This window comes from Phaethon aethereus (assembly GCF_964289735.1).
Source record: "Phaethon aethereus genome assembly, chromosome: 11".
Taxonomy (NCBI): Eukaryota; Metazoa; Chordata; class Aves; order Phaethontiformes; family Phaethontidae; genus Phaethon; species Phaethon aethereus.
The window spans coordinates 11,232,946-11,255,445 of record NC_138587.1 but is presented as its reverse complement, the minus strand read 5'-3'; the positions used below and the strand labels follow the sequence as shown (position 1 = coordinate 11,255,445).

Genomic DNA, 22,500 nt, shown 5'->3' with positions numbered 1-22,500 from the left:
CTGTACTGAAGCAATGTTCCTCTACGCTTCTCGTATGCTTCTCCCTGGCTTCCTGCACTGTTCCCACTGTGCTTCTAGCATGACACCATACTCTGGGCCCAAACGCTCTGCCTCCTCTCCTCCCTCATGCTGACTTCCTCTGCTTTATCTTCCAAAGGCAGGGAGAGAGGTCAATGTCACTGAACAGCTGTTCCCTTTATGAATTCCTTGCATCCCAGGAAAGGTTAACCCTGTCTGATCTCCAGAAGGTCTTTCTAAGAGTATGTGCTGCAGTTCTGCTTTCAGTGACATGCCCTTATTCTGGCTGCAGTGTTACATGCTCTAGGAAAAAGACCTTTTGCAAGAACGGGTTCTCCCAATACTTCACATTCACGGCACCTCTCTGAACCTCATTCCTCAGTTCATCGAACAGCCAGAGAACAAGAGCTATGCATGGCAAGTGAAGCTCTGCTCCTCCCATTTGTTGCTGTGATGCCCTTCCAGAGCCTGAACTTCCAGACAGCGGTGTTACCCTCAAACTGCAGCTGTGGGAGTGTCACCACTGTGATGCAAAGCTGACATGCAAGGAGCTGTGTGACTTCCTCTTCTCTGCTTGTGCAGCCAGCTCAGTACCACGTTTCAAACTTCTCAAACTTGGCCATATTGATCAGGCTAGTTAAATGGCAGGCTTGGAATTAGATTGAGATTGCAAATAGGTTTCTTGCTGTGCATCTCCCTCCACCCTCGCCTTCCAGTCTCGCTGAGGTCCTTCTTGCTGTGGGAGATGCTGTCTTTCTCCTGGTCTCTTGGGGAGCAGCTGCAGTGCGCCACTGCTATTCTTAGCTGTGAAGACAGCGTTGCAAGTACCTGGCCCAGCAGAGCTGGAGCTGGTGCACTGCTATCTGCCCAGCAGATCTCAGATAAATTATCCAGAAGATCTTGGTAGTGTGTAATTGAGTAGCTCTGCCACAGGCTGTGCTTCCAGCTATGTACACTCCACTGTGCAGCGGGGCACAGTAATTGCTTGCTCCATGGAAGCCAAGAGCTCTGGGTTTGTCTCAAGTGATTGTGCCCTCTTCTCTGAGATTTTGGAGGAACTCAGATTGACTTATCATATTTCATGCTCCCCCCTTTCCTGGTGGGAGGCTGCATACATCAAACAATTATCATCCCTTGGCTATTTTTCCTGTCCCAAAGATGTTTTGCTACGTGGCTTCTGGCACAGTCCATTCTTCTAACATAGGAATGAAAAGATCTTCAGATGCTGGCGGGAGGGGGTGCCCTGGGGATGCCTCAAGCAGTGACTGGCTCTGTTCAGATCTGGTATTCAATGCCTCAGGAGTGATCTGCTTTCTAATGGCTGCCAGACCAAGGATCTCTAAGTCTTCCTCAGCACTAACCAAGTCACAACCTTGATTCTCTGTCAGGCCTTGCCACTGCCCTGGGATGTGCTAACAGGTACAACAAGCAACAGGGGGATGTCGCTTGTACAGCACGACGTCCACATCTGTGAGGGATCCGGGGCAGGACACGCCGTTGCATCTCGCTAACAGGTTTCACAGTTCTGCATGGCCATCTGCTTCTTGCTGGCTCTGTCCTGTCCGGCTCCTGGTGTGCTCCTGCTGCTTTGTCAGCCCTAGCCAGCTTGGCTCTTCCCTCGCTTTCAAAGGAAAGGCTTGGCCTGGGGCCCAGCCAGAGCTGCATGTTGCACCCTGGTCCCAAGAGTATCAAAGCTGCTGGCACAGGCGCTGCTGGCAGTCAGCCTGGCAGGTCCCTGGCACCAACAATAGTGAAAGGCATGCGGCTGAATGACCTGACTGATTGCGCCGTCTCCCTCTCTCTCTGCCCCAGATCGGCGGACCATTCTCTGCCCGGATCTTCCGTTTCCACAGACTTTGGCAGCTGGCAGATGGTGACAGGGTGTGGCAGTATTCGGGAGCAGGCAATCCTGAGCGCAGACGCCTCTCTCCCTTGCAGCTTCCCGGATGAGTTCCCTAGCACTTGTCTGTAAGTGTCTCAAATGCAGGATCTCTCCTTGGGTCTCTCGGCTGGCTGTGAGCACTGGAACTTTATCACCCTGGCACTTTTGTAGAAGCCTGGGAGCCCATAACAAGCTGTCCCGTCTTTCCTGCCTTGATGCTTTCCATCCACAAATCGAGTCACTGAGCACTCTTTGCTTATGCTGAACTTGGAAAGAAACCGGCATTTTCTCTGCCAAATGACAGGGAGGCGCTTTGCTTCTTGTAGGAAGAAGAGGTTTTTCTCTCTACCCTGAAGATGCTGAATTTGGGCATAATTGAGTGCATTTGAGGATGCATGTTTGTCAGGACAGGACTGGTAACCCAGATTTTCTTGCTTTTGGATCTTGCTCATTTCCGTCTCCTTGCTGGGGTCAGAGTCTTGCTGCAGTAAGAGAGGGGCTTTCCTTCTGTCATCCCGATTTTTTGTCTGACCACATGCAGCATCATTTGCAGGTGCTGCGTCTAGCCAGTGCGGAGCAGCAGAGACCCTGCATCTTGCCGTGTAAAATGGCTGGGAGGCAAATGTTCCTCCCCAAATAGAAAGCCATCTCTGTGGAAGCTTGAAAGACAGGAGATGCGCTTTAATTGCTGTTAGAGGAGAACCTTTGCTTGTGCCTTCAGGCTGCAAACTCTCCATCAAGAAACTGAAATGGCAGATCAGGATCTGCTGCTAGCTGGCTGTGCTGGAGCTGTGCTGCCAAACGCTTGTGCTCCCTTACTGAGTTCGGAGTACGTGCTTCAGAGGCAGAGGGCAAGCGATGTGATAAACCAATGTCTCCTGTGAGACAGGCTAGCTGCCCTGGCTCGCCTTCTTGTGTGGCTGTGTGCTGTGCTGCTGAGCAGGGCAGCCGCTCCCAAGTTATGATTAAGCTGCAAGACCCATGAACTGGCAGATTGAAGAATTGCAAGGGATGTCAGATGTGGCCTGGCTGGGATTTGCTCTCCTCCTTTCACGAGGACACGCTGTGCTGCTGCCATAGTTGTTTGGAGATTGTTGAAGGAGTAGAAGGGACTGAAGGATGGGCCACTGCAGTAGTGTTTTCTGTGCCCTAAACCTGGCTGTGCTTGGTGGCTACTGATCACCAGCAAGTTGTTGCTGCCCTTCTTGGAGTTGGATCTAATGTCAGAATAGGGAATTCCGTACAGAGAAATGTGATTTGAAGTTGAGCTCTGAATCTGCCAACTGGAGTCAGGCTGCTTGGGACAGCCCAGTTCAAAGGGAGGGGAACAGCAGTGGTGCTTCTCATGTGGGCATGCAGCAGATGCTCTAAGTGCTTTGCCCTGTTCAGCTCTTCACTGGAGCTGCAGGGTGCACGGGGGCTCGGGACCGCTCGACTGTGGGTGCTGGAACCAGGCACTGCTTGGAAAGCATGAAGAGTTCCAAAGGACGTTGTGTTGAGCTTGACCCAAGGCCTCCCCTCTCTCTCTGCTCTGCATCAGCTCTGTTTGCTCAGAAGCCCATTGTGGTTTTATCCCAGTTTTTTGCAACACAGTATGAGTTTTTAGAAAATTAAATTCCATTTAAGTTCCCACTTTACATCTCAGCTGGCAGCAGCTTGACGAAGGTATGCTTTTCACAGCCTACTTCTTGTGCTTGTGTGGGGCTTGTCAGGGCTTACTTTGAGCTGGGGCTTTGACAGCCTACTCTCATCCTGCACCCCAAGCTGCAGAGGAGCAGGCAGGCTGTAGGAAGTGTCGCAGGGCAGAGCGCCGTGGATTTGGCAAGGAAGCGTGGCCTGTCTCCCTGGTTGAACTGCTCGGAGTGAAATGGTGCAGCTGGTCTGCAGGGCCTGGTGTTGGGCAGTAGCTAGATGCTTTACCCTGTGCCTTGGGGTGTCTTGCTCCATAAAAGAAACCTAAAAATCTAAATACAAAAATCTGCCCTGTAAAGAGGTGCGAGAGCCAGAAGATGGGGGACCTAACTGCTGCACGCCCTTGCTTACCTCTGTGTGTGATCACTGTGCTCAGGTGCAAGTAAGTCCTGCTTTAATGTAGCTTATTTTTAATGCAAGCAGGTTTGTGAGTTCCACATCCTAATTAGGTTGCCAAAAAAGCATCTTTTTAATGTGTTTAGATATGTTGCCTTTTTCCTTTGCCCTCTGGCTTCTCTTTATTATCAGACACTGTAAACAGCGGCCTGGTTGGCTGCCTCGGCATCGCTTACTGTTTATAGGCCTCCCACCATATCCTCTTGCTGCTGTTTCCGGACCAAAGCTGTTGGCTGTGGGTGGTTAACACTTCCATTCAAATGAGCTGTGCCAATTTATAGCCAGCCCAGGCGCTGGAGAGATTAAAGAGAATTTTTTATGGGGAAGGTTTGTGCTGTGCCCTTGGAGTGACCTTTGAGGAATGTCTTATTCTCTCTGGGAACCACTGGCACATTGCAGAGGTGCCAGGGCAAGGACTGTTTCAGGCTGGGGCGGTTGGAACAGCTGCCTCTGAACCCTAGTCTTGCTTTCCTCTGCCTCCTCAACTGAAATACTGCCTTCCCTCTGCTCTCTTCCCCCCGCCCCTACCCAGGTGTGTGGATCAGCTGGAGAGGAGAGCAGGTCCCAGGGGAAGCTGTGCCCTACTCCGCACGCAGCCATCCTGCTTGCAGAGAGCAGCTGTGCTGGCGAGCAGAAGTAAAACACCGCTCAACTCTCCTCTTTCCATGGCTGGAGCACTCCTTTGGGGCTTTTCTCACCTTGTCTGCTCCCTCTTATCCCCCATTCCACAAAGCTGTCTGTGCTGGCATAAGTGCCAGAGGCTGGGGCCGGTCCGAGGGATGATTGCAAATAGATTGGAAAGCGACTGTCTGGGCATGGCACATGTGGACAGGCTCCATCTGGGACTGCTGTGCAGGGAGGGGAGGGAGCTGGCCCAGGAGCGGACGTCAGCACTTTCTGTATGAACTGGGCCCTCGTAAGCACTGTGGTGGTGGGAAAAACTGGGGGGGTGGTGAAGGAGAAGACACGGGGGGGGCAGGAGGCTGGGGCTGCGAGGGCTCCATGGGAAAAGCGTTGGGTTGGATTGGGTTGGCACCAGCTGCTGTAGCCGGAGCTTGTTGGGGCTGGTGCTGCCTTGGCTGCTGGAGCCAGCTGAGCCCCAATGGCCCCACGGGCGCCGTGGGCAGAGCCCCAGCCCTGCTGCCAGCCTCCTGCCCCACGTCGGAAGTGAGAGCTGGGGTGGGGAGAGGGATGGCTGCAGTTGCTGACCATCCCCTTCTCTCTCCTAGGCTGGTGTCAGCGAGCGACCGTGAGTCCCGGCTGGAAGAAGTACGTTCTGCCTTTCTGGCCAGCTACAGCCGGACCATCGGCCTGAAGGCCGTGCCCCCCAGCCCCTCGGGGGCCATCGGCGGCCTTCTCGAGCAGTTCGTGCGGGGCGTGGGACTGAGAGGCAGCAGCACGCTCTGAGTGCAGCGTTCCCGGACCGCTCTGCCTTGGAGAAGTTGGGCTGGTGGGACCCCCTGGCCGGGCTGGGACCTTCTTCCACGTGCGGGCCCCTGGGGCACCCAGCGCTGCTGCTGCCTGCCCCTGCCTGGGGCTGGGGGAGCGTGGGCGGCCCACGGCCCGTCTCTGCAGTAAAGACACCCGAGCCGTGCCTGCTCCTGCCTCCTGTCCGGGCTGCGGGCGGGGGGCGGCGGGGCCGAGCTGGGGGGCGGCGGCGGCGGGAGCGGCTATAAATAGCCCGGCCCACGCTCCGGGAGCGGCGGCACCGAAATAGCGTCGAGCCGGGGCCGAGGGGAGCCCCCAGCGGGGCGGGAGTCGGGGCTGAACCTCCACCACACCGGGCTGGGGAGCGGAGCCGAAGTCGCCGTGTACCACCCCCACCCCCCCGGGGCTGAGCCGTCGCGGGTCGGGCCGGACCCCGGCGCCGAGCCCCCCGGGGCGGCGGGGCTGTGCCGTGCCGTGCCCGCCCCCGGGCGCGCCCGCCTCGGCGGCGCGGGAGGAGGCGGCGCGGAGCGGCGGCGGCGGCCGGGCGGGGATGGCGTCTCCGGGAGCGCTGGAGCCGGCGGCCGGCAGCGTGCCGGGCACGAAGGTGGAGCTCACCGTGTCCTGCCGGTGAGCCGGAACGCAGCGGCGGGGCGGGTGGGGGCTGGTGCCCGGCCGCGGGGGGCTGCGAAAGGCGAGGGGATGCGCTGCGGGGTGGCAGTGTCCCGCAGCATTCTGCTGCCCGCTCGTCAGCCCCCCCCGGCCCCAGGGAGGGGGGGATGTGGGCTGCGAGTCCCCTTTCGCTACCCAGGCACCGCTTAGTGCCACGGAGTGTGCCCGGCGCCGCGCTGCCCGGCCGCCACGCTTGGGGAGAGGTCCCGTCCCCTCCGCGGGGTCCCGGGGTATGTTGGCACCGGGCACAGCTGCTTGGAGGGACCCGCTGCCCTTACCCGGGGCAGGGGCGTGGGACAGCCCCACTCAGAGTGATGCTGGTGGGGCGTGGGGTGCCGGTGCTGGCTGCAGGCAGGCTGCCCGCCCCTGCCCAGCTCCGCGAGCCCCGAGCGAGGCAGCAGGGCCAGGAGTGGGTCAGCCTTGGCCCATGGCAGGACAGGGGCTGCGGGCGAGGGGCTGCTCAGTGCCTCTAGCTCCTGGCAGGGTCCGTGGGGCAAGCGGCGGCTGCAGAGCCAGTCTGTCCGCGGCTAAATATAGCCCGGGAGAGGCACTGCTGCCCTGGTTGCCCACGGCTGGGGTGTCCCGCCCACGGGGACCGGCACCCGCGGCCTCCTGGGCAGCAGCATCCCCCATGCCGGGGGGACAGGGAAGGCCTGCGGCTGGCCCTGCAAAGCCCCCTGCCCAGCCCAGCCGCTCTGGCCTGGCCCCGAGCTCTGCAAACTCCAGCCTGGGCCAGGGACTGCCGTGTCCCTCTCTGTGGCTGAGTCCTTGCCAGCCCTTCCGGGCAGTGGGGCTGTGGGGCCTGGCATCTCCAGGCAGGGGCCAGGGTTTGCACCTGGAGACCGCCCAGGGCAGGGGTTGGCTCTGCCTTCGCAACCCCCCAAAATCTCAGACCCATCTAGGGCTGCTGGGGGTGCCCTGGGAGTCTCTCCCCTGTGCCCCCAGCCCTGTGCACTGGGGCCAGGGGAGCTGACTGAGCCCCATAGCCCCAGCCGTGCCCCAGCCCACACTGCAGCCACCCCGGCCGTGGCCCCTGGTGCTTCCCAATGTCACACCATGCAAAAGGATGAGGATCAATCGCTCTGGCAGCAGCTGCATCAGGGGCACGGAGCTGGTCCCTTCCACCCGCCCAGCCCCTGCTCGAAGTGTCTCCTTTCTTCTCACTTCTGTGCCCCGCCATTAGCTGCACTCCTGCTGCCGGGGTGCGGCAGGCACTCAGCTGGCAGCAGCAGCACGGAGAAGGTTTCATCCTCTAAATGGGTTCCCTGTCATGTTCAATCATCGTCAGCACTGGAGACGCTGTTCCCCACTCGCCCCGCTGTCCCACCGAAACCGGCGGTGGCAGTCAGCATGTTCCCCTGGAGTGCCAGGGCTCTTGGTCCCTGGTGCTGGCATGGCCTTCTGGCATAGTACAGTCCCGAGATCAGGGGAGGACATGGGGACCCACTGTGGGGCTGGGTGGGTGGCACCCAGGGTGGCTCACACCCGGCTCCATCCCCCCAGGAACCTGCTGGACATGGACACCTTCTCCAAGTCTGACCCAGGTGGGTGGCAGGGCTGGGCAGGGGGCACGGCACAGGCTTGGCTTGGCATAGCACAGCTGCCTGGCTCCGCTCCTCTCTCCGCAGTGGTGGTCCTCTTCGTGCAGGGCTCGGGGAGCAGCGAGTGGAAGGAGGTGAGCACGGCCCCTCTCGCCTGGTCCCTAGGGATGCTCCCAGCCCCATGCCGGGGGTGCTGCCACCCCCAGTGCCCCCGTTTCCGGCTAATCCCCAGCTGAGTTAAATGGGCCCGTATGGCCACCCACGTCCACACTAATGATCTGGCCCCACTGGCAGCACTAATCCCTCTGCTGGGATTAGCGCTGGGGCAGCTGCGATGGCGGGGGGGATCCCAGGGAGGTGGCCAGGGCAAGTGGGGCCGGCCTCATCCCTCTCTCCCCAGTTCGGGCGCACCGAGGTGATTGACAACACCCTGAACCCCGACTTTGTCCGCAAGTTTGTCCTTGACTACTACTTTGAGGAGAAGCAAAACCTCCGCTTCGACGTGTGAGTAGGGTGGCCAGGGAAGGGCCCAGCCCCGGCTCAGGGTGGAACAAAGCACTGGGTTGGTAATAAATAACAATAAAAAAGGATATGGCAGCAAAAAGCCCGGATGGGTGGGGAAGAGGGGCTGCGTGCTGGGGCACCCTCCAGGAACCAGCTCAGGGCTCTGTTCTCCCTCCACCAGCTACAATGTGGACTCCAAGAGCTGCTCCATTTTAAAGCAGGTGAGAGCAGCCCGTGCCGGGGGAATGCGCGGTGACACCCCGGTGTGATGCCGTGGTGGGGCATCCTGAGGCTGTGCCCCATGTGGGTGCTGTCAGGGCAACAGATGCCCCGGACCTTGGGGGGCTCTAACACACTATCCATCTCTCCATGCCCCATGGGGACTGACAGAAGGTAGGTCCCCGCCACAGACCAGCCCTGCTCAGCCCTGGGAACCCAGCCCTCGTGGGGGTGCTTGGTGGGGCAGGGTGCAGGATGGGGCCAGGACACACCACAGGGGTGGCCCAAAGGGTGCAGAATGTGTCCAGGGCATGTGGTGTGGCTCTGGAGGGATGGGGCCAGGCATGTGGGGAGGCTCTGGGAGGTCACAGGGTGGGTCCAGGGCTGTGAGATAGCTTGAGGGGCACAGGGTGGGTCCAGAGCACATGGGGAGGGCACCTGGGGTGGCCTTGGGGGTGCAGGATGAGTCCTGGGATGGAGAGTGGCTCTTGGGGCACAGGGTGGGTTCAGGACATCTGGGGTGGCCCCAGGGCAGTGGGGTGGCAGGTCCCGTGGGTGCGTTGGGAGGTCAAGGGGTGGAGGAGGGGGGGCTGGGGCAGGAGCCCCCGGGGTCTCACGGCACTGTGCTCGGGGCGCAGGACTTCCTGGGGCAGGCGTTCGTGGCGCTGGGGGAGGTGATCGGGTCCCAGCGGGGCCGCCTGGAGAGAGCCCTCACGTGAGTCACGCCCTGCATCGCGGCAAGGGGGGGTCCCACACCGTGTCCCCAGCCACCTGCCCCATGGGACCCCTCCCTGCGCATCCCCTGCTGGGGACAGCAGCCACGCTGCCGAGCGCCAGCCGTGGGGCATGAGCCCACCTCCTGCCCCTGTCCTGTACTCCTCCCCAAGCTGACCAGGTGCCTCTGGTCGCAGGGGGGTCCCAGGGAAGCGATGTGGGACCATCCTGCTGCTGGCTGAGGAGCTGAGCAACTGCCGGGTGAGTACCCATGTCCTGGCAGTGGCGAGACAGGGGCTGCACAGCCACCTTGGCACGGGCGGCTGCTGGGGCCGGGGGTGAGGAGGTGGTCAGCGGTGACGGTCCCCATCCCCAGGATATCGTCACGATGCAGCTGTGTGCCAACAAGCTGGACAAGAAGGACTTCTTTGGAAAATCTGACCCCTTCCTCGTCTTCTACCGCAGCAATGAGGATGGCACGTGAGCGTGGGGGGCCAGTGGGGCAGGCAGGGTGCCGGCATTGCCGTATGGCGCACCCCGACCCTGCCCTGTCCCCGCAGCTTCACCATCTGCCATAAGACAGAGGTGGTGAAGAACACGCTCAACCCGGTGTGGCAGCCCTTCACCATCCCCGTGCGTGCCCTCTGCAACGGCGACTACGACCGGTATGGGGACGGGGACAGGGGCAGCCGTGGGGCCAGAGCAGGGTATGAGCATCTCTTCGTGGGTTTGGCCCCGCAGCACCAGGCAGCTCAGAATTGGGTCTTTATTGTTGTTTTTTTTCTCTTCTGCAACCCAAATTACATAAAGGCCCCCTCCTTTCTAGGGCCCCTGCCATGACCCAAATTTCCCACTTCCCTCCCAGCAGAGATGCAGGCAGGGCGGCTCTGACGGCAGCTGGCGGGCAGGGTGCTCGCTGCAGGGTGGGCTGTGGGGCTGGGTGTCCCCAAACCAGGGGGGCTGGGGAGGTGATGCCAGCCAGGCCGGTGGCTCACCCTCTGCCTGCCTTTGCTTTCAGGACAGTGAAGATAGACGTGTACGACTGGGACCGGGATGGGAGGTGAGGCCGTGGCCGTGGGGTGGCAGGGGACATTGGGGTGCTGCCACCACTTCCCAGGTTGCCCCTCACCGGGGTGCCTGGCCATGCTGACCCTGCGCTCCTACCGCAGCCACGACTTCATTGGGGAGTTTGCCACCAGCTACAGGGAGCTCTCCCGAGCGCAGAGCCAGTTCACGGTGTACGAGGTAGGGTGGGGGGCAGGAGGAGGGGGGACACCCCACACCAGGGCCAACCCATCCCTGCATCCACAGGTGCTAAACCCCAGGAAGAAATGCAAGAAGAAGAAATATGTGAACTCTGGCACCGTGAGTGGGGCTGGGGTGCTCCTGGGGCTCCTGCTGGGGTGTCTGTCTCTGACCCCCACGCTGCTGGGGGGGGACCAAGTCTGACCCCCCCCGTGCCCACAGGTGACACTGCTCTCCTTCTCCGTTGAGTCTGAGTTCACCTTCGTTGACTACATCCGGGGCGGGTGAGTGGGGGGCGAGATGCCCCCCGGCTCCCCAAGACCCCCCATGGGCGAGGGTCTTGGGGTGAGGGCGGTGGTGACAGCACAGGTGCAGCCTTGGGGTGACCAGGGGCAGTGGGGCTGGCAAGGGGGTGCAGGATGGTGGACCCAGGCTGTGGGGTAGTGGCTGAGGAAGGGGGGGCAGGCAATGGGTCCTGGGAAGGGGTGGGGGGACACACCATGCTGTGGGGCCAGCAGCCTCCCTCGCTCTCCCCCCAAGGACACAGCTGAATTTCACCGTCGCCATCGACTTCACAGCATCCAACGGTGAGTGCAGCCGGTGGGGGTGGGGTGTCCCCATGGCCATGGGGCCAGCTGTGGGATGGGTGCTGATGGGTGCTGTGCCGCAGGGATGCCGTCGCAGCCCACCTCGCTGCACTATGCGAGCCCCTACCAGCTGAGTGCCTACGCCCTGGCGCTGAAGGCAGTGGGGGAGATCATCCAGGACTATGACAGCGACAAGCTCTTCCCCGCCTACGGCTTTGGCGCCAAACTCCCACCCGACGGCAAGATCTCCCACCAGTTCCCACTGGTGTGCCCTGGGGTGGGGGGTGCCCACAGCAGGCTGTGGGGGGGAGCACCCACGCTGGTTGCATCCTGCCCTGACATCCCGCAGCTGGGGGGGGACACGGGGAGCTGTGGTCCCCCTCCAAGCGCCTGTCCCTGTCTCCCAGAACAACAACGCGGACAACCCCAGCTGTGCCGGTATTGAGGGCGTGCTGGAGTCCTACCTCCAGAGCCTGCGCACTGTCCAGCTCTATGGTCCCACCAACTTTGCCCCTGTCATCAACCAGGTGGCTGGGTGAGCACCGGGGGACTCTGTCCTCTTTGCTGTCCCCAAATGCCACCAGTCCCACAGTGGGGCCGGCTGTCCACACCAGTGGGGCTGCTGGAGGGAGCACATCCCTTGTCCCCATAGGGCGGCCGCCCAGGTGACTGACGGCTCGCAGTACCACGTCCTCCTCATCATCACTGACGGCGTTATCTCCGACATGCTGCAGACCAAGGAAGCCATTGTCACTGTGAGTGCACCCTCATCACCGTGAGTTCACCCCATGCCGGGTGCTTCCCCGGCTGCCACCCTGCCTCTGTTCCACAGGCTTCTGCCTTGCCCATGTCCATCATCATCGTGGGAGTGGGTCCAGCTGAGTTTGAGGGTGAGCTGGGGCTTGGGAACACCAGAGAAGGGGGAAAGAAACACCATCCCTTCCTCTGAGACGCCAAAGGCGTCCTTCCCGGAGGAAGGGATGGTGTTTCCGTCCCTGGTGGCAACACCACCGAGGCTCGGTGACACTGGCTGTCACCCCCCAGCCATGGAGGAGTTGGATGGTGACGAGGTGCGGGTGTCTTCCCGGGGACGCTTCGCCGAGAGGGACATCGTACAGGTAACACTGGCATTGAGCCCAGTCCCACCACAAGCGAGAGATGCTCAGCCCCTTGCTGACCCCTGCAGCTGCAGAGTTGTTTCCAACCGGGCTGCAAACTTCCTTCCCTCGAAGTTTGTGCCGTTCCGGGATTACGTGGATGACTCAGGAAACCAGGTGCTGAGCATGGCCCGCCTGGCCAAGGACGTGCTGGCTGAGATCCCTGAGCAGCTCCTCTCCTACATGAAGACCCGTGACATCAAGCCTCGCCGGGCAGACCCCCAGTAGCTCCTCCATGGGCTCTGGGACCGGCTAAAGGGGCAAGGACATGTGTCACCTTTCTTCTGCTGGTGGCCAAGGCTTAGCCATGGAGATACAGCCCCCCCCAGAGTGATAATGAGCTGCTGTGGCTGGTGAACAGGGCTGGGACCTTTCTCTTTTGGCAGCAAGACCATGGGGCTGGACATCCCCGGCCACCCCCTCCTCTGGCCCAGCTGGCAGCGATGCCCCGACACAGCAGGGCCAGCTCAGACTGTAGGGCAGTGCCGGTGCCCGGGCACAGGCTGGGGGGGGCCACGGTGTGTCCCCCCTGGAGGGCTGCCCGGCTCCCTGCCCCGGAGAGGAGGCTGGCCCTGGGGCTGGGTGCACGCCGGGGGTCTCAGCCCCACCAGCTGCTTGGGGCAGGGGGCCTCGCCGCGCTCCTGCCTGCGCCCTGCTCCTGCCTGCACCCTGCTCCTGCCCGCACCCCGCAGCTCAGCGGGTCCTCCGGCTCTGGTGCCCTAGCGCTGGCCTGCCTGCCCCGCAGCCTGCCCCGCAGCCTGCCCCGCAGCCTGCCCCGCAGCCCTCAGCAGGGCCCTGCTGTGAGGGACCAGACCCTGCAGCCACGCGGTGCCGGGGCGGCTCGGCGGGCGGGCAGACGGGATCTGTACCGTGTTATCGGCTGTAAATAAACTGCTCCAACCGGGCCTTCTGCCGTGCTGGGGCCGGGCGGGCCGGGGCGGGGATGCCGAGCGGCAGCGGCGGCGCCTGTGATTCGGAGCGGCAGATTCGCCTCGGCCGGCGCGGCGCGACCAGGCCACCGCCGACGTCCCCGGGGCCTCCCCGGGGCCTCCCCGCTCCCCGCCTCCCGCTGTCGCCACCATCCCGCCCCGCTCTCCCGCCCGGCTAGGCCGTGCCGAAAGTGCGGTTGCTAGGGACGGCTCGGCGCTTTACCCAGCGGCCGCCCCGCGCCAGGCGCCGCCGCAGCCGCCTCCATTGTTGCGGCCCGGCCCGGGCCCGCCGCCGCCGCCGCCGCCGCCCATGGAGCCGCCGCCCGCGCCCGCCCGCTGAGCGCGGCCCCGGGGCCGGTGAGCGCGGCCGGAGGGAGGGAGGGAGGGCGGGCGGCCCGGGGAGGGGGCGGCGGGGCGGGGGGCCCGGCCTGGCCTGGCCTCAGCCCCCCTCAGCCCCTCGGCCCCCCTCAGCCCGTCGGTCCCCCTCAGCCCCGCTCGGGCGGGCGACGCCATGGGCGTAGACTTCGACGTGAAGACCTTCTGTCACAACCTACGGGCCACCAAACCCCCCTACGAGTGTCCGGTGGGCACCTGCCGCAAGATCTACAAGAGCTACAGCGGGATCGAGTACCACCTCTACCACTATGACCACGACAACCCCCCGCCGCCCCAGCACACCCCCCTGCGCAAGCACAAGAAGAAGGGGCGCCAGGCCCGCACCGCCAACAAGCAGTCACCCAGCCCCTCCGAGACCTCCCAGTCGCCGGGCCGCGAGGTGATGACCTACGCGCAGGCCCAACGCATGGTGGAGGTGGACCTGCATGGCCGCGTCCATCGCATCAGCATCTTCGATAACCTCGATGTGGTGTCCGAGGATGAGGAGGTTCCTGAGGAGGTGCCTGAGAACGGTAGCAATAAGGAGAACACAGAGACCCAGAGCGTCCCGCCCAAATCTGGCAAGCACAAGAACAAGGAGAAGCGTAAGGACTCCAACCACCATCACCACAACGCCTCAGCTGGCACCACCCCCAAGCTCCCCGAGGTGGTGTACCGGGAGCTGGAGCAGGACACCCCTGACGCCCCGCCTCGCCCCACCTCTTACTACAGGTATTGTCCGTGGCTGGGGCGCGAGGAGGCTCTCAGGCAGCTCTAGTTCGTGCCCTGGGCTTGGAGGCAGAATTGGCCCCGCTCTGTGCAAGCAGCTTGTCCATGGCTTATGGAAATGGCCTCCGTCTGCCTCTCCCGGGTCCCACAGAGCTGGCTGTCCCATGGCTTCAGGCTCTCGGGGCTCTGTCTGGTGTCACACCCCAGTTTTGAGGGGTCCATGTGCTTGCAGAGTGCTCAGTCACTGCTTAGGTTGTTGCCAGCAGTTGGATTGCTGCGCTCTTTTCTTGCTGGGATGGCAGGTACAGTTATAACAAAAAACAAGTGCGTCCTCCTGCCTTCCCTATGACTCTTCAGAGGTATTCTGGGATAGCTCTAGAGCCCCCCAGCACCAGGGTTTACCCATGGGATGTGTGTGTTTGTGGGCCTAATGTATCTTTGTTGTCCTATGCTTTTTCCATGAGTGGTTTGGTGAGTGCAGTGGCCCAAAATGACTCCTCAAGCAGGGAGTTAATACGGAGCCAAAGTAACACTTGCATTGCCACCCCTGCATTGCCACCCCTGCCATCCTGGGTGCTGTGCACTCTGAAAAACCAGCACCGTGTTCCAGGGATGGGGTAATGACATTATTTTGTGTCAGGGTGTTGGAAAAGAAACCTCCCCCTGAGGAGTCTGTGATGCGCTGGCTGCGATGGCAGAGGGTGGTTGGCATCAGTTGCTGGAGCAGCAGCCTCAGGTTTCAAGCACTTTCCTCTCTAAATAACATCCCCTCACCCATAACTTGGAGTGAAAGAGAAGGGAGCACGGCTCACCAGTTAATGAAACGTGGCACTTCCATGCCTGGTTGCTGTTGTGTCTTGGGCATCAGGCCACTGTCTCCAGAGCATCTGGCACCTGCTTGGTGGCTCATGCAGGCTCCCATCTTGCGCAAATGAGTCTCCAAGGCCTGTACCTCACCTGTTAGACGAGTGTTATTTTGTCTGTGTTGCGCCCAATGTGCTGTTGTGCTGCTGCTCAGGGTGCAGCAGCACCTCCCGCTGCCTCACCCCCTGTTGTGTTTTTTTTTTTTTATTATGGTTTGGCTGTAGCGTTTAAATGTTCCCTCAGCCCCGGCCTGCGGGAGTTAGGGTTCAGCAGCTCTGAGCCCCTGCCAGCTGTGCCCTCACCCTCCTGTGCTGTCCTTCCAGGTACATCGAGAAGTCAGCAGAGGAGCTGGATGAGGAGGTGGAGTATGACATGGACGAGGAAGATTACATCTGGCTGGACATCATGAACGAGCGGCGGAAGACCGAAGGTGTGAGCCCCATTCCCCAGGAGATCTTTGAGTACCTGATGGACAGGCTGGAGAAGGAGTCCTACTTTGAGAGCCACAACAAGGGGGATCCAAATGCCTTGGTGGATGAGGATGCTGTCTGTTGCATCTGCAACGACGGGGAGTGCCAGAACAGCAACGTCATCCTCTTCTGTGACATGTGCAACCTGGCTGTGCATCAGGAGTGCTATGGGGTGCCCTACATCCCGGAGGGACAGTGGCTCTGTAGACGGTGCCTGCAGTCGCCCTCACGAGCCGTGGACTGCGCCCTCTGCCCAAACAAGGGGGGGGCCTTCAAGCAGACAGACGATGGGCGCTGGGCACACGTGGTCTGTGCCCTCTGGATCCCAGAGGTGTGCTTTGCCAACACTGTCTTCCTGGAGCCCATCGACAGCATCGAGCACATCCCGCCCGCACGCTGGAAGCTGACCTGTTACATTTGCAAGCAGCGTGGCTCTGGGGCTTGCATCCAGTGCCACAAAGCCAACTGCTACACTGCCTTCCACGTCACCTGCGCCCAGCAGGCCGGGCTGTACATGAAGATGGAGCCCGTCCGGGAGACTGGGGCCAATGGTACCTCCTTCAGCGTGCGCAAAACAGCCTACTGCGACATCCACACGCCACCGGGTTCCGTGCGCAGGCTTCCCGCCCTCTCCCACAGTGAGGGGGAAGAGGAAGAGGAGGAGGAGGAGGAGGAGGGGAAGGGCTGGAGCTCAGAGAAAGTCAAAAAAGCAAAGGCCAAGTCTAGAATCAAGATGAAGAAGGCACGGAAGATCCTAGCGGAGAAACGAGCCGCAGCACCTGTGGTTTCTGTGCCGTGCATCCCCCCACATAGGTACGACCCACTGCCCTCCCTTGGCTGCAGAGAAACTTCTCCCTTTCTCTATGCCTCATGTCCTACCTTCCACACAGCCATTATCTTGTTCCTCTCCTTAGCTTTTTGCACAGGTACTTTTCACTTTGTTCTCACAGGGGGCTGTTGGAGGTTTCCTCTGGGAGACCTGCAGAGAGAGGCAGGGCGATGTGCTGCCCTGCAAAGGTGTCTGGGCCCTTGACAGGGCAGGAAATAGCTGCTGTTAGTTTAATGGCAAAGAACGAACTTGGCTGGACGCATCAGGAAGCAGCTGGGGGTTCCCAGCACTCCTTTCCTGTCGTGCTGACCTCAGGTGCTGGAGTAAACTGGGGAGGGAGGAGAGGGCTGCTCTGCTTTCTGCTGAGGTTTGTTTTATCCTGGAGCTGTGCTGGGGAAGAGAAGGAAGTGTGGGAGTGATTCAGGCCTGGGAAATGGGCTAACCCCAGGGGTTGTTTTGGCTCTGGAGCAGAGAGGTCTCGTATCGGAATCCCTGTGCCCTGCTGAGCACAGCTTATCCATCCCAGCAACCGCTTACCCCTTGCTGGGCTTCCTCAGTGTTTTGTGCCAGTCACAGGCAGCAGCTCTGCCTCGGTGCCACCTGTCAGAGCGGGGCACAAGAAGCCCCTGCACAGCTGCCTGCCAGGGGTGGCTGGTCGTGAGTTGGCTTCACAGCATGAGGGCAGCGCAGCTGCTGTCCGGTAGGCACTTGAGGCCTTGCCAGGAATCGTGTTTCTGTTGCATCCTGACCCTGAGTGCTCGCTGGAAGGTGCAAAGACCCAGTAGTTAGAGGTGTAACCGCCATGTGTCTTGCTCTGGTCCAATCCTTGGGCTGGCCTGGCCTGCAGCTCCCAAAACAAGGGCATCTGAGAGCCTTGTCAGAATTTGTCAGTGTAGTTTTTAACTCTGGGTGCCCTCAGAAGCATGCAAAAGCACATAAAGCATCTGAGGACAGTTTTGGATCTTGCTGTCACCCTGCAGCAGGCATCGCATGGTTGAAGTGCAGGTTGGGCACGGAAGCGTTCGCCTTCATGGTTGTGAACCACCACCCCTGAGTTCTCCTCCTCCCCATGACAAGAGTTGTGCCGGGGGTGTGACACCATGACACCCTGGTGCTGTACCTGCTGGCCAGTGGAGCACGGCTGTGACAGCACAGGGATATGGGACCACTGCTTCGCTGCCAACCCTCGAGACGATCTGTGCAGTTGTGGGGGAGCATGCGGAAGCCATGGGCTTTGCACTCTGGGCAGCATTCTGGTGACTTGTGGAGGCAGGTCTCTGCTACAAGGCTGCTGGCTTTTCACCATGGTCTGTTCGTGTCCTAACCTTATGTTTTTGCGCACTCAGGGTTTGCTCTGTAGCCGGAGCCTCTTTCCTTATGTGTGGACGTGTTGGCAGGCGGTTTGTAGGCTCTTGCTGCTATTATTGCACTCGCAGCGAAACCCACACTGAGCTAGAAGCTGTTAACCTCTCCCCAGGCCTTCCTGTTGGGATTAATTACTCTTCAAGGGCTGCTTCCAGAATGCCAAATGTCTTCCTGTGGGAGCTGTGCTTTGCCGGCGCTGGCACATGATGCTGCTCTCCCCAGCCTCTTCAGCTGAGGCTGACGCAGGTCAGGTCATCCCCTGCGAAGAGCGCTCCCTGCGAGAGGAGGAGACGCTGGGGGTTCATCCCTTCAGCTCCCTGCTAGCAGGGCTTCTCTGGCCAGCTTTGGTGAACAAGGCTGTCCTGGCCCCTCCAGGCTTTCTGCTGTTGTAGAGTAGGAAAATCCCTTTTGTAGATTTAGGGTAGTCCTTCATTAGCTCAGATAGAAGCTCTGTTGTGCTCATGAGTCCTGTTCCTTCCTCATGCTTTGCCAGGTTTGGTCAAGTTATAGGCTCCCTGGGGCTCGAGTTGGTCTGGTAACATTTGGTCAGGGCTTTTGTCACCATGAGTGGCTCTCAGCCAGGTGAATAATGGTTTTGGGGTAGCAGTGCTGTAACACTCACCGTCTTGGGGACTGTGGGAGCCGTTAAAGGTCTGGCGCCCGATGCGGCTGTGTTGCACCCCAACCTGGCGCAGCCTACCCAGGCTTTTGCCTAAAAGTTGGCAGGAGATAGAAAGGAGAAGTCTCTTTTGGAGAGGCAAGGCTGGATGTTTCCTGGTGTCCTCCATCGCAGCTGACTCAGGGGGGCGGCTGCCCTGCATGACTTGGTGTTACAGAAATTCCTGCCGTGGGAAAGCATGTTCTCTGCCCAAGGAGCTTCTCAGCTGCTCTTGAGTGGCCTTGCTGCTCCATCCCCCAGCCAGGGCTTCTCCTGCAGTGGCCAAGCTTGCCTTGTTGATGGGGTCTGTGGTTCCTCTCCCTTCTTCAGGCTCAGTAAGATTACAAACCGTTTAACCATCCAGAGGAAGAGCCAGTTCATGCAGAGGCTGCACAGCTACTGGACTCTGAAGAGACAGTCCCGCAATGGTGTCCCTCTGCTCCGCCGCCTTCAGACACACTTGCAGTCACAAAGGAACTGCGACCAGGTAAGGGCTGCTTGTTGGGGTGCTGCAGGGAATCCTAGCTGCGCGCGCATGTTTCCTGCACCTTCAGAGCTGTGGGCTCAAAGCCTTTGCTGCATGCAGTGCCTTGAGGCACAGAAGGGGCTGGGATGCGAGCTCCCAGATGAGAAAAGGGCAGCCCCAGCTGCTTTTTCTATTTCACCTTCTCCTCCGCTCTTGGCATTCGGAGGTTTGCCAGGCAGCAACGCCATTGGCAGCCTGCCCCAGGAAGGGAATCCTGCCCTCTCATGCTGCCACGCCAAAGTTATCTCCTTCCTTGTGCCTGCGTGTAGCCAGTGGCGATGGCAAACCTGTCAGAAATGGCTCTAGTCTGAGGCTGCTGTGTCAGTGAGCATTGAGAGCTGGCCAGAGATCTCCAGAACCAGTCTGGAAGGAACCAAGGCCTCACTTCCAGTTTCTGAAACCGCTCCAGGAGCACTCCCTGTGGGTGCTGCTTCCAGCCCACTGTCTGCCTCAGCTCTTAGTCAGTGCTTCACAGATGTGAAGTCTCTGGTGCCAGAGAGGAAAATTTTTCTCCTGGCTCCCTGTCTGAGCTCTAAGTCTTTTTTTCTGAGCCCATTGAAGACTGTAGTTGAGCAGGGGTTTCTCCTGCCTTTGCCCTTTCTCATTTTTATTTGCTGGAGAAGAGCTGAGACTGCTTCTGCTCGTCTTTGGCTAAGGCAGAATGAAAGTCGGCATTTTCTGATGCTCCAGAAGTGAAAGCAGTCAGATCTGTGTTCTGTTTTTGCCCTGTTGCCCTTTGCCAGAGCTCTGAGCAGCTGCACAGACCCTGCTGTTGTTAACCTGTGCTCTTGGGCAGCTGCAGGCAGTGGGTCATGTTAGGAAGAGTATTTCCAGAGGCTTGGGATGTCTGCCTCCTGGCATCCCAAGGGCTTGGTGGCCAAGGAGCAGGTATTCAGCTCTGTCCAGAGGTCAGACTGTTTCTGAGTCACCCGCCTGGGTTACAACAAGGGAACCGGGACCTTTGCTGAACCAGTGGGTCAGGCATGCTGGTTCCCTTTGCCAGGGAATAGCCCCAGCACACGGTCAGGAAGGTGGAGATGGGAACACATCTCCTGTGAGCTGATGGTCTCTGATGTTCCCACAGAGAGACACTGAGGATAAGAACTGGGCCCTGAAGGAGCAGCTGAAGTCATGGCAGCGTCTCCGCCATGACCTAGAGCGTGCACGCTTGCTGGTGGAGCTGATACGCAAGCGGGAGAAGCTCAAGAGAGAGACGGTAACAATTGTTTGCCCCTCCTTGGGGAGCTTCTGGGGTGGGCATGAGTATGGGCTCTTTAGAATGCTGTAGGGCATGTGCCGGGGTACCTTCGGCTGTGCTTCGCCCTGTCCTGGCAGCTCTGAGCAAAGGTGGCTGCTCTGCAAGGGTGAGGTAGGACACGCAGGCGCTGGAGCCAGTGTTACACCTCCACTCCCCAGAGGCGGGGGTGAGGTGCAGTCTGGGCCCCTCAGGCGAGGAGAGAAGTCGCTGTCCTGCAGGACTGCGCCACGGCTCCCTGGGGACTGTCCCCGCCGCCTGGCTGCCAGGCAGGGAGCTCAGCCCCACTCTGTTCCTCTGTTTCAGATCAAAGTGCAGCAGGTGGCACTGGAAATGCAGCTGACCCCCTTCCTTATCCTCCTCCGCAAGACACTCGAGCAGCTGCAGGAGAAAGACACGGGCAACATCTTCAGCGAGCCGGTCCCTCTGTCTGAGGTAACAGAAATCTACGAAGTAAGAACCCCCTCCCCCAAATTTCTACTTCACTCAAACTTGTCCCTTGCTCGTGCCAAGGGCTGCCCAGGGTGCTCTCTGGTCCGGACACTCCCCCAGGCAGCCTGCTGCTGGGTCGCGCATCCCAGCACCACTCGCCCAAGGGGGTTGTGCAGCGATGTCCCTCCTGGGTGAGCTGAATGCAAAACAGCTGAGCTGGTGCCAGCCGGGAGCACAGCACTCGGCTTTTCCTCTGCATGTGTTGCTGGTGACTCCCCGGTGTCTGTGAGCGGTTGGGGATTCCCACTGGGAAAGGCAGAATGCTGGCCCTTGGCATGCTCTTACCTGTCCTCTGGTGAAGGCTTCTGCTAGGTGACAGACTGAGCACAGCACAGGAATGGGTTTGACCCCCAGACTGTCACTGCTGGGGGCAAGGGAAATGATTCCTGAGACCATCACCAAGTGCCCACTTGGAAAGGTGAGGAAAGGCTGTGCTGGCTCTGCAGGGCTCTGGCAGCAGGCTGGCATGGGGGTGTTTGAGCATAGCTGGGGAGGAAGGCTGCATGGTCCCACCTGCAGCCATTGCTGCCACCTGGATGGTTCTGTTTTACTTGTCTGCACTCACCCCCAGGGGCTGCACTGTCGGCTTCCTCCCCTGGGGAATGCTGTGTAGCATACTAGATCCCAGCTGCCTGCAGACAGGAGGACAGGACAGGACACTGGCATGTGCGCTGGAGCCTTAAAAATGCTTCAGAGTGTGTATGTGCTCTAACAAGTTGAGCACAGCACATGGGCTCCCTACTCTGGAGGCGTTACTATTCCTCAAGCTGCAAAAGCAGACGGCATTCCCTGATGTGCATTTGGGCAGAGCACAGGGAGCAGTACCTGATTCCTCTAATGACTTTTTTCTTGGAGCAGGTAATACTAACCAGTGGCTCCCAGGCTCTTAGCTCTGGCTCTTTCTTCGTGCAGGTCCCAGACTACCTGGATCACATCAAGAAGCCAATGGATTTTCAGACAATGAAACAAAACCTGGAAGCCTATCGCTATCTGAATTTTGATGACTTTGAGGAGGATTTCAACCTGATTATCAACAACTGTTTGAAATACAATGCCAAAGACACGATCTTCTACCGGGCAGCCATCCGTCTGCGGGAGCAGGGAGGCGCCGTTCTCCGGCAGGCTCGCCGGCAGGCAGAGAAGATGGGCATTGACTTTGAGACAGGCATGCACTTCCCCCACTGTGTAACGGTGGAAGAGGCTCAGGTCCAAGACATCGAGGACGGTAGGTACTCATCCCCTGTCCCGGGCTATGAGGGCTACTCAGAGGTAAAGCCCAGGCAGAGTCAGGGTGCCTGGGGGTCTGTTGGAGCTGCCTCCCATGGGAGGTTCAGTCGGATGCCTCAGCTGTGTGTGCCTGCTCCCTGGAGAGGTGGGGGCTTTACCAGCCAGGTACCTGTTGGCCCCATTAGGTTGGTTCTAGGCAGTGGCTTGTCTGTGTGTCCTGCCAGTCCATTGGTCCCTCGTCCTCCTCTTGGTCAGAGAAAGGGGCTGCCTGGGACATGGGTACCATCATTCTCCCCATCCCCAGCACTGGCTGTGAGCTGCTGAGGCTCCTGCTGTGCTGCCCGGCTAGAAGGACTGACTCCCCCTGGTTGGAGCTGTGTGCTCCCCGCTGTCTCCCCAGCGGTGGGCTTTGCTGGCTGCCACACAGCTCCTGATACCCCTCAGCCAGATTTCGCTGTCTCCGTGGTTGTAGATATGCTTGTCTCTGGGCAGCACTGCCAGGAGCAGCTTGTCAGAGAAGGATCCTTTCAGGGTCCCCCTCTCCCTGCTCCAACACGGGAGGGGCTTAGTCAGGGGAACTTCTCTGCTCTGTAATGCTTCGGGATCCCTTTGACTCTTGTTTTTCCTGTTACAACCCCCTTTTTTTTCCTGCTGTGTCCTTGCCCCAGACAATGGGAACCCTAATATTCTCTAAGCTGCTGATCAGCCTGCCTTCCCCAGCAGTCCCAA

At 60.0% G+C, this 22,500-nt stretch overlaps 3 protein-coding genes across 6 annotated transcripts in view; all 3 read left to right on the top strand.

Annotated features, from left to right (window-relative positions):
• MTMR14 (myotubularin related protein 14) overlaps positions 1-5,395 on the top strand; it is a gene marked incomplete at both ends in the record, with an annotated part of 33,360 nt that extends 27,965 nt beyond the window's left edge. For both annotated transcript variants that reach the window (XM_082004675.1, XM_082004674.1), the window contains 2 exons: positions 1,831-1,986; positions 5,218-5,395. In XM_082004675.1, the coding sequence (XP_081860801.1) occupies positions 1,831-1,986; positions 5,218-5,395 (334 nt within the window). The remainder of the gene's footprint in view (positions 1-1,830; positions 1,987-5,217) is intronic.
• Positions 5,396-5,966: 571 nt separating this feature from the next.
• Positions 5,967-12,280, top strand: CPNE9 (copine family member 9; the record flags this gene model as incomplete). 3 transcript variants are annotated; one of them, XM_082004678.1, is made up of 20 exons in its annotated part: positions 5,967-6,043; positions 7,589-7,629; positions 7,714-7,760; positions 8,027-8,130; positions 8,312-8,351; positions 8,988-9,064; positions 9,261-9,324; positions 9,440-9,543; positions 9,624-9,728; positions 10,082-10,123; positions 10,233-10,308; positions 10,375-10,428; positions 10,531-10,592; positions 10,849-10,895; positions 10,979-11,160; positions 11,303-11,430; positions 11,548-11,650; positions 11,728-11,785; positions 11,940-12,013; positions 12,128-12,280. In XM_082004678.1, the coding sequence occupies 20 exons, from the start codon at positions 5,967-5,969 to the stop codon at positions 12,278-12,280; spliced, it is 1,638 nt and encodes a 545-aa protein (XP_081860804.1). The 3 variants fall into 3 exon arrangements, with proteins under 3 accessions (XP_081860804.1, XP_081860803.1, XP_081860802.1); XM_082004677.1 differs by having other exon boundaries at positions 9,624-9,770; XM_082004676.1 differs by having other exon boundaries at positions 11,940-12,280.
• Positions 12,281-13,429: 1,149 nt separating this feature from the next.
• On the top strand, positions 13,430-22,365 carry BRPF1 (bromodomain and PHD finger containing 1; the record flags this gene model as incomplete). Its single annotated transcript, XM_082004589.1, has 7 exons — positions 13,430-14,088; positions 15,273-16,232; positions 18,602-18,758; positions 19,882-20,013; positions 20,359-20,505; positions 21,457-21,769; positions 22,172-22,365. Exons 1-7 carry the CDS (start codon positions 13,493-13,495, stop codon positions 22,363-22,365), a joined length of 2,499 nt encoding a protein of 832 aa, XP_081860715.1. The 5' UTR covers positions 13,430-13,492.
• Between the last annotated feature and the right edge of the window lie 135 nt (positions 22,366-22,500).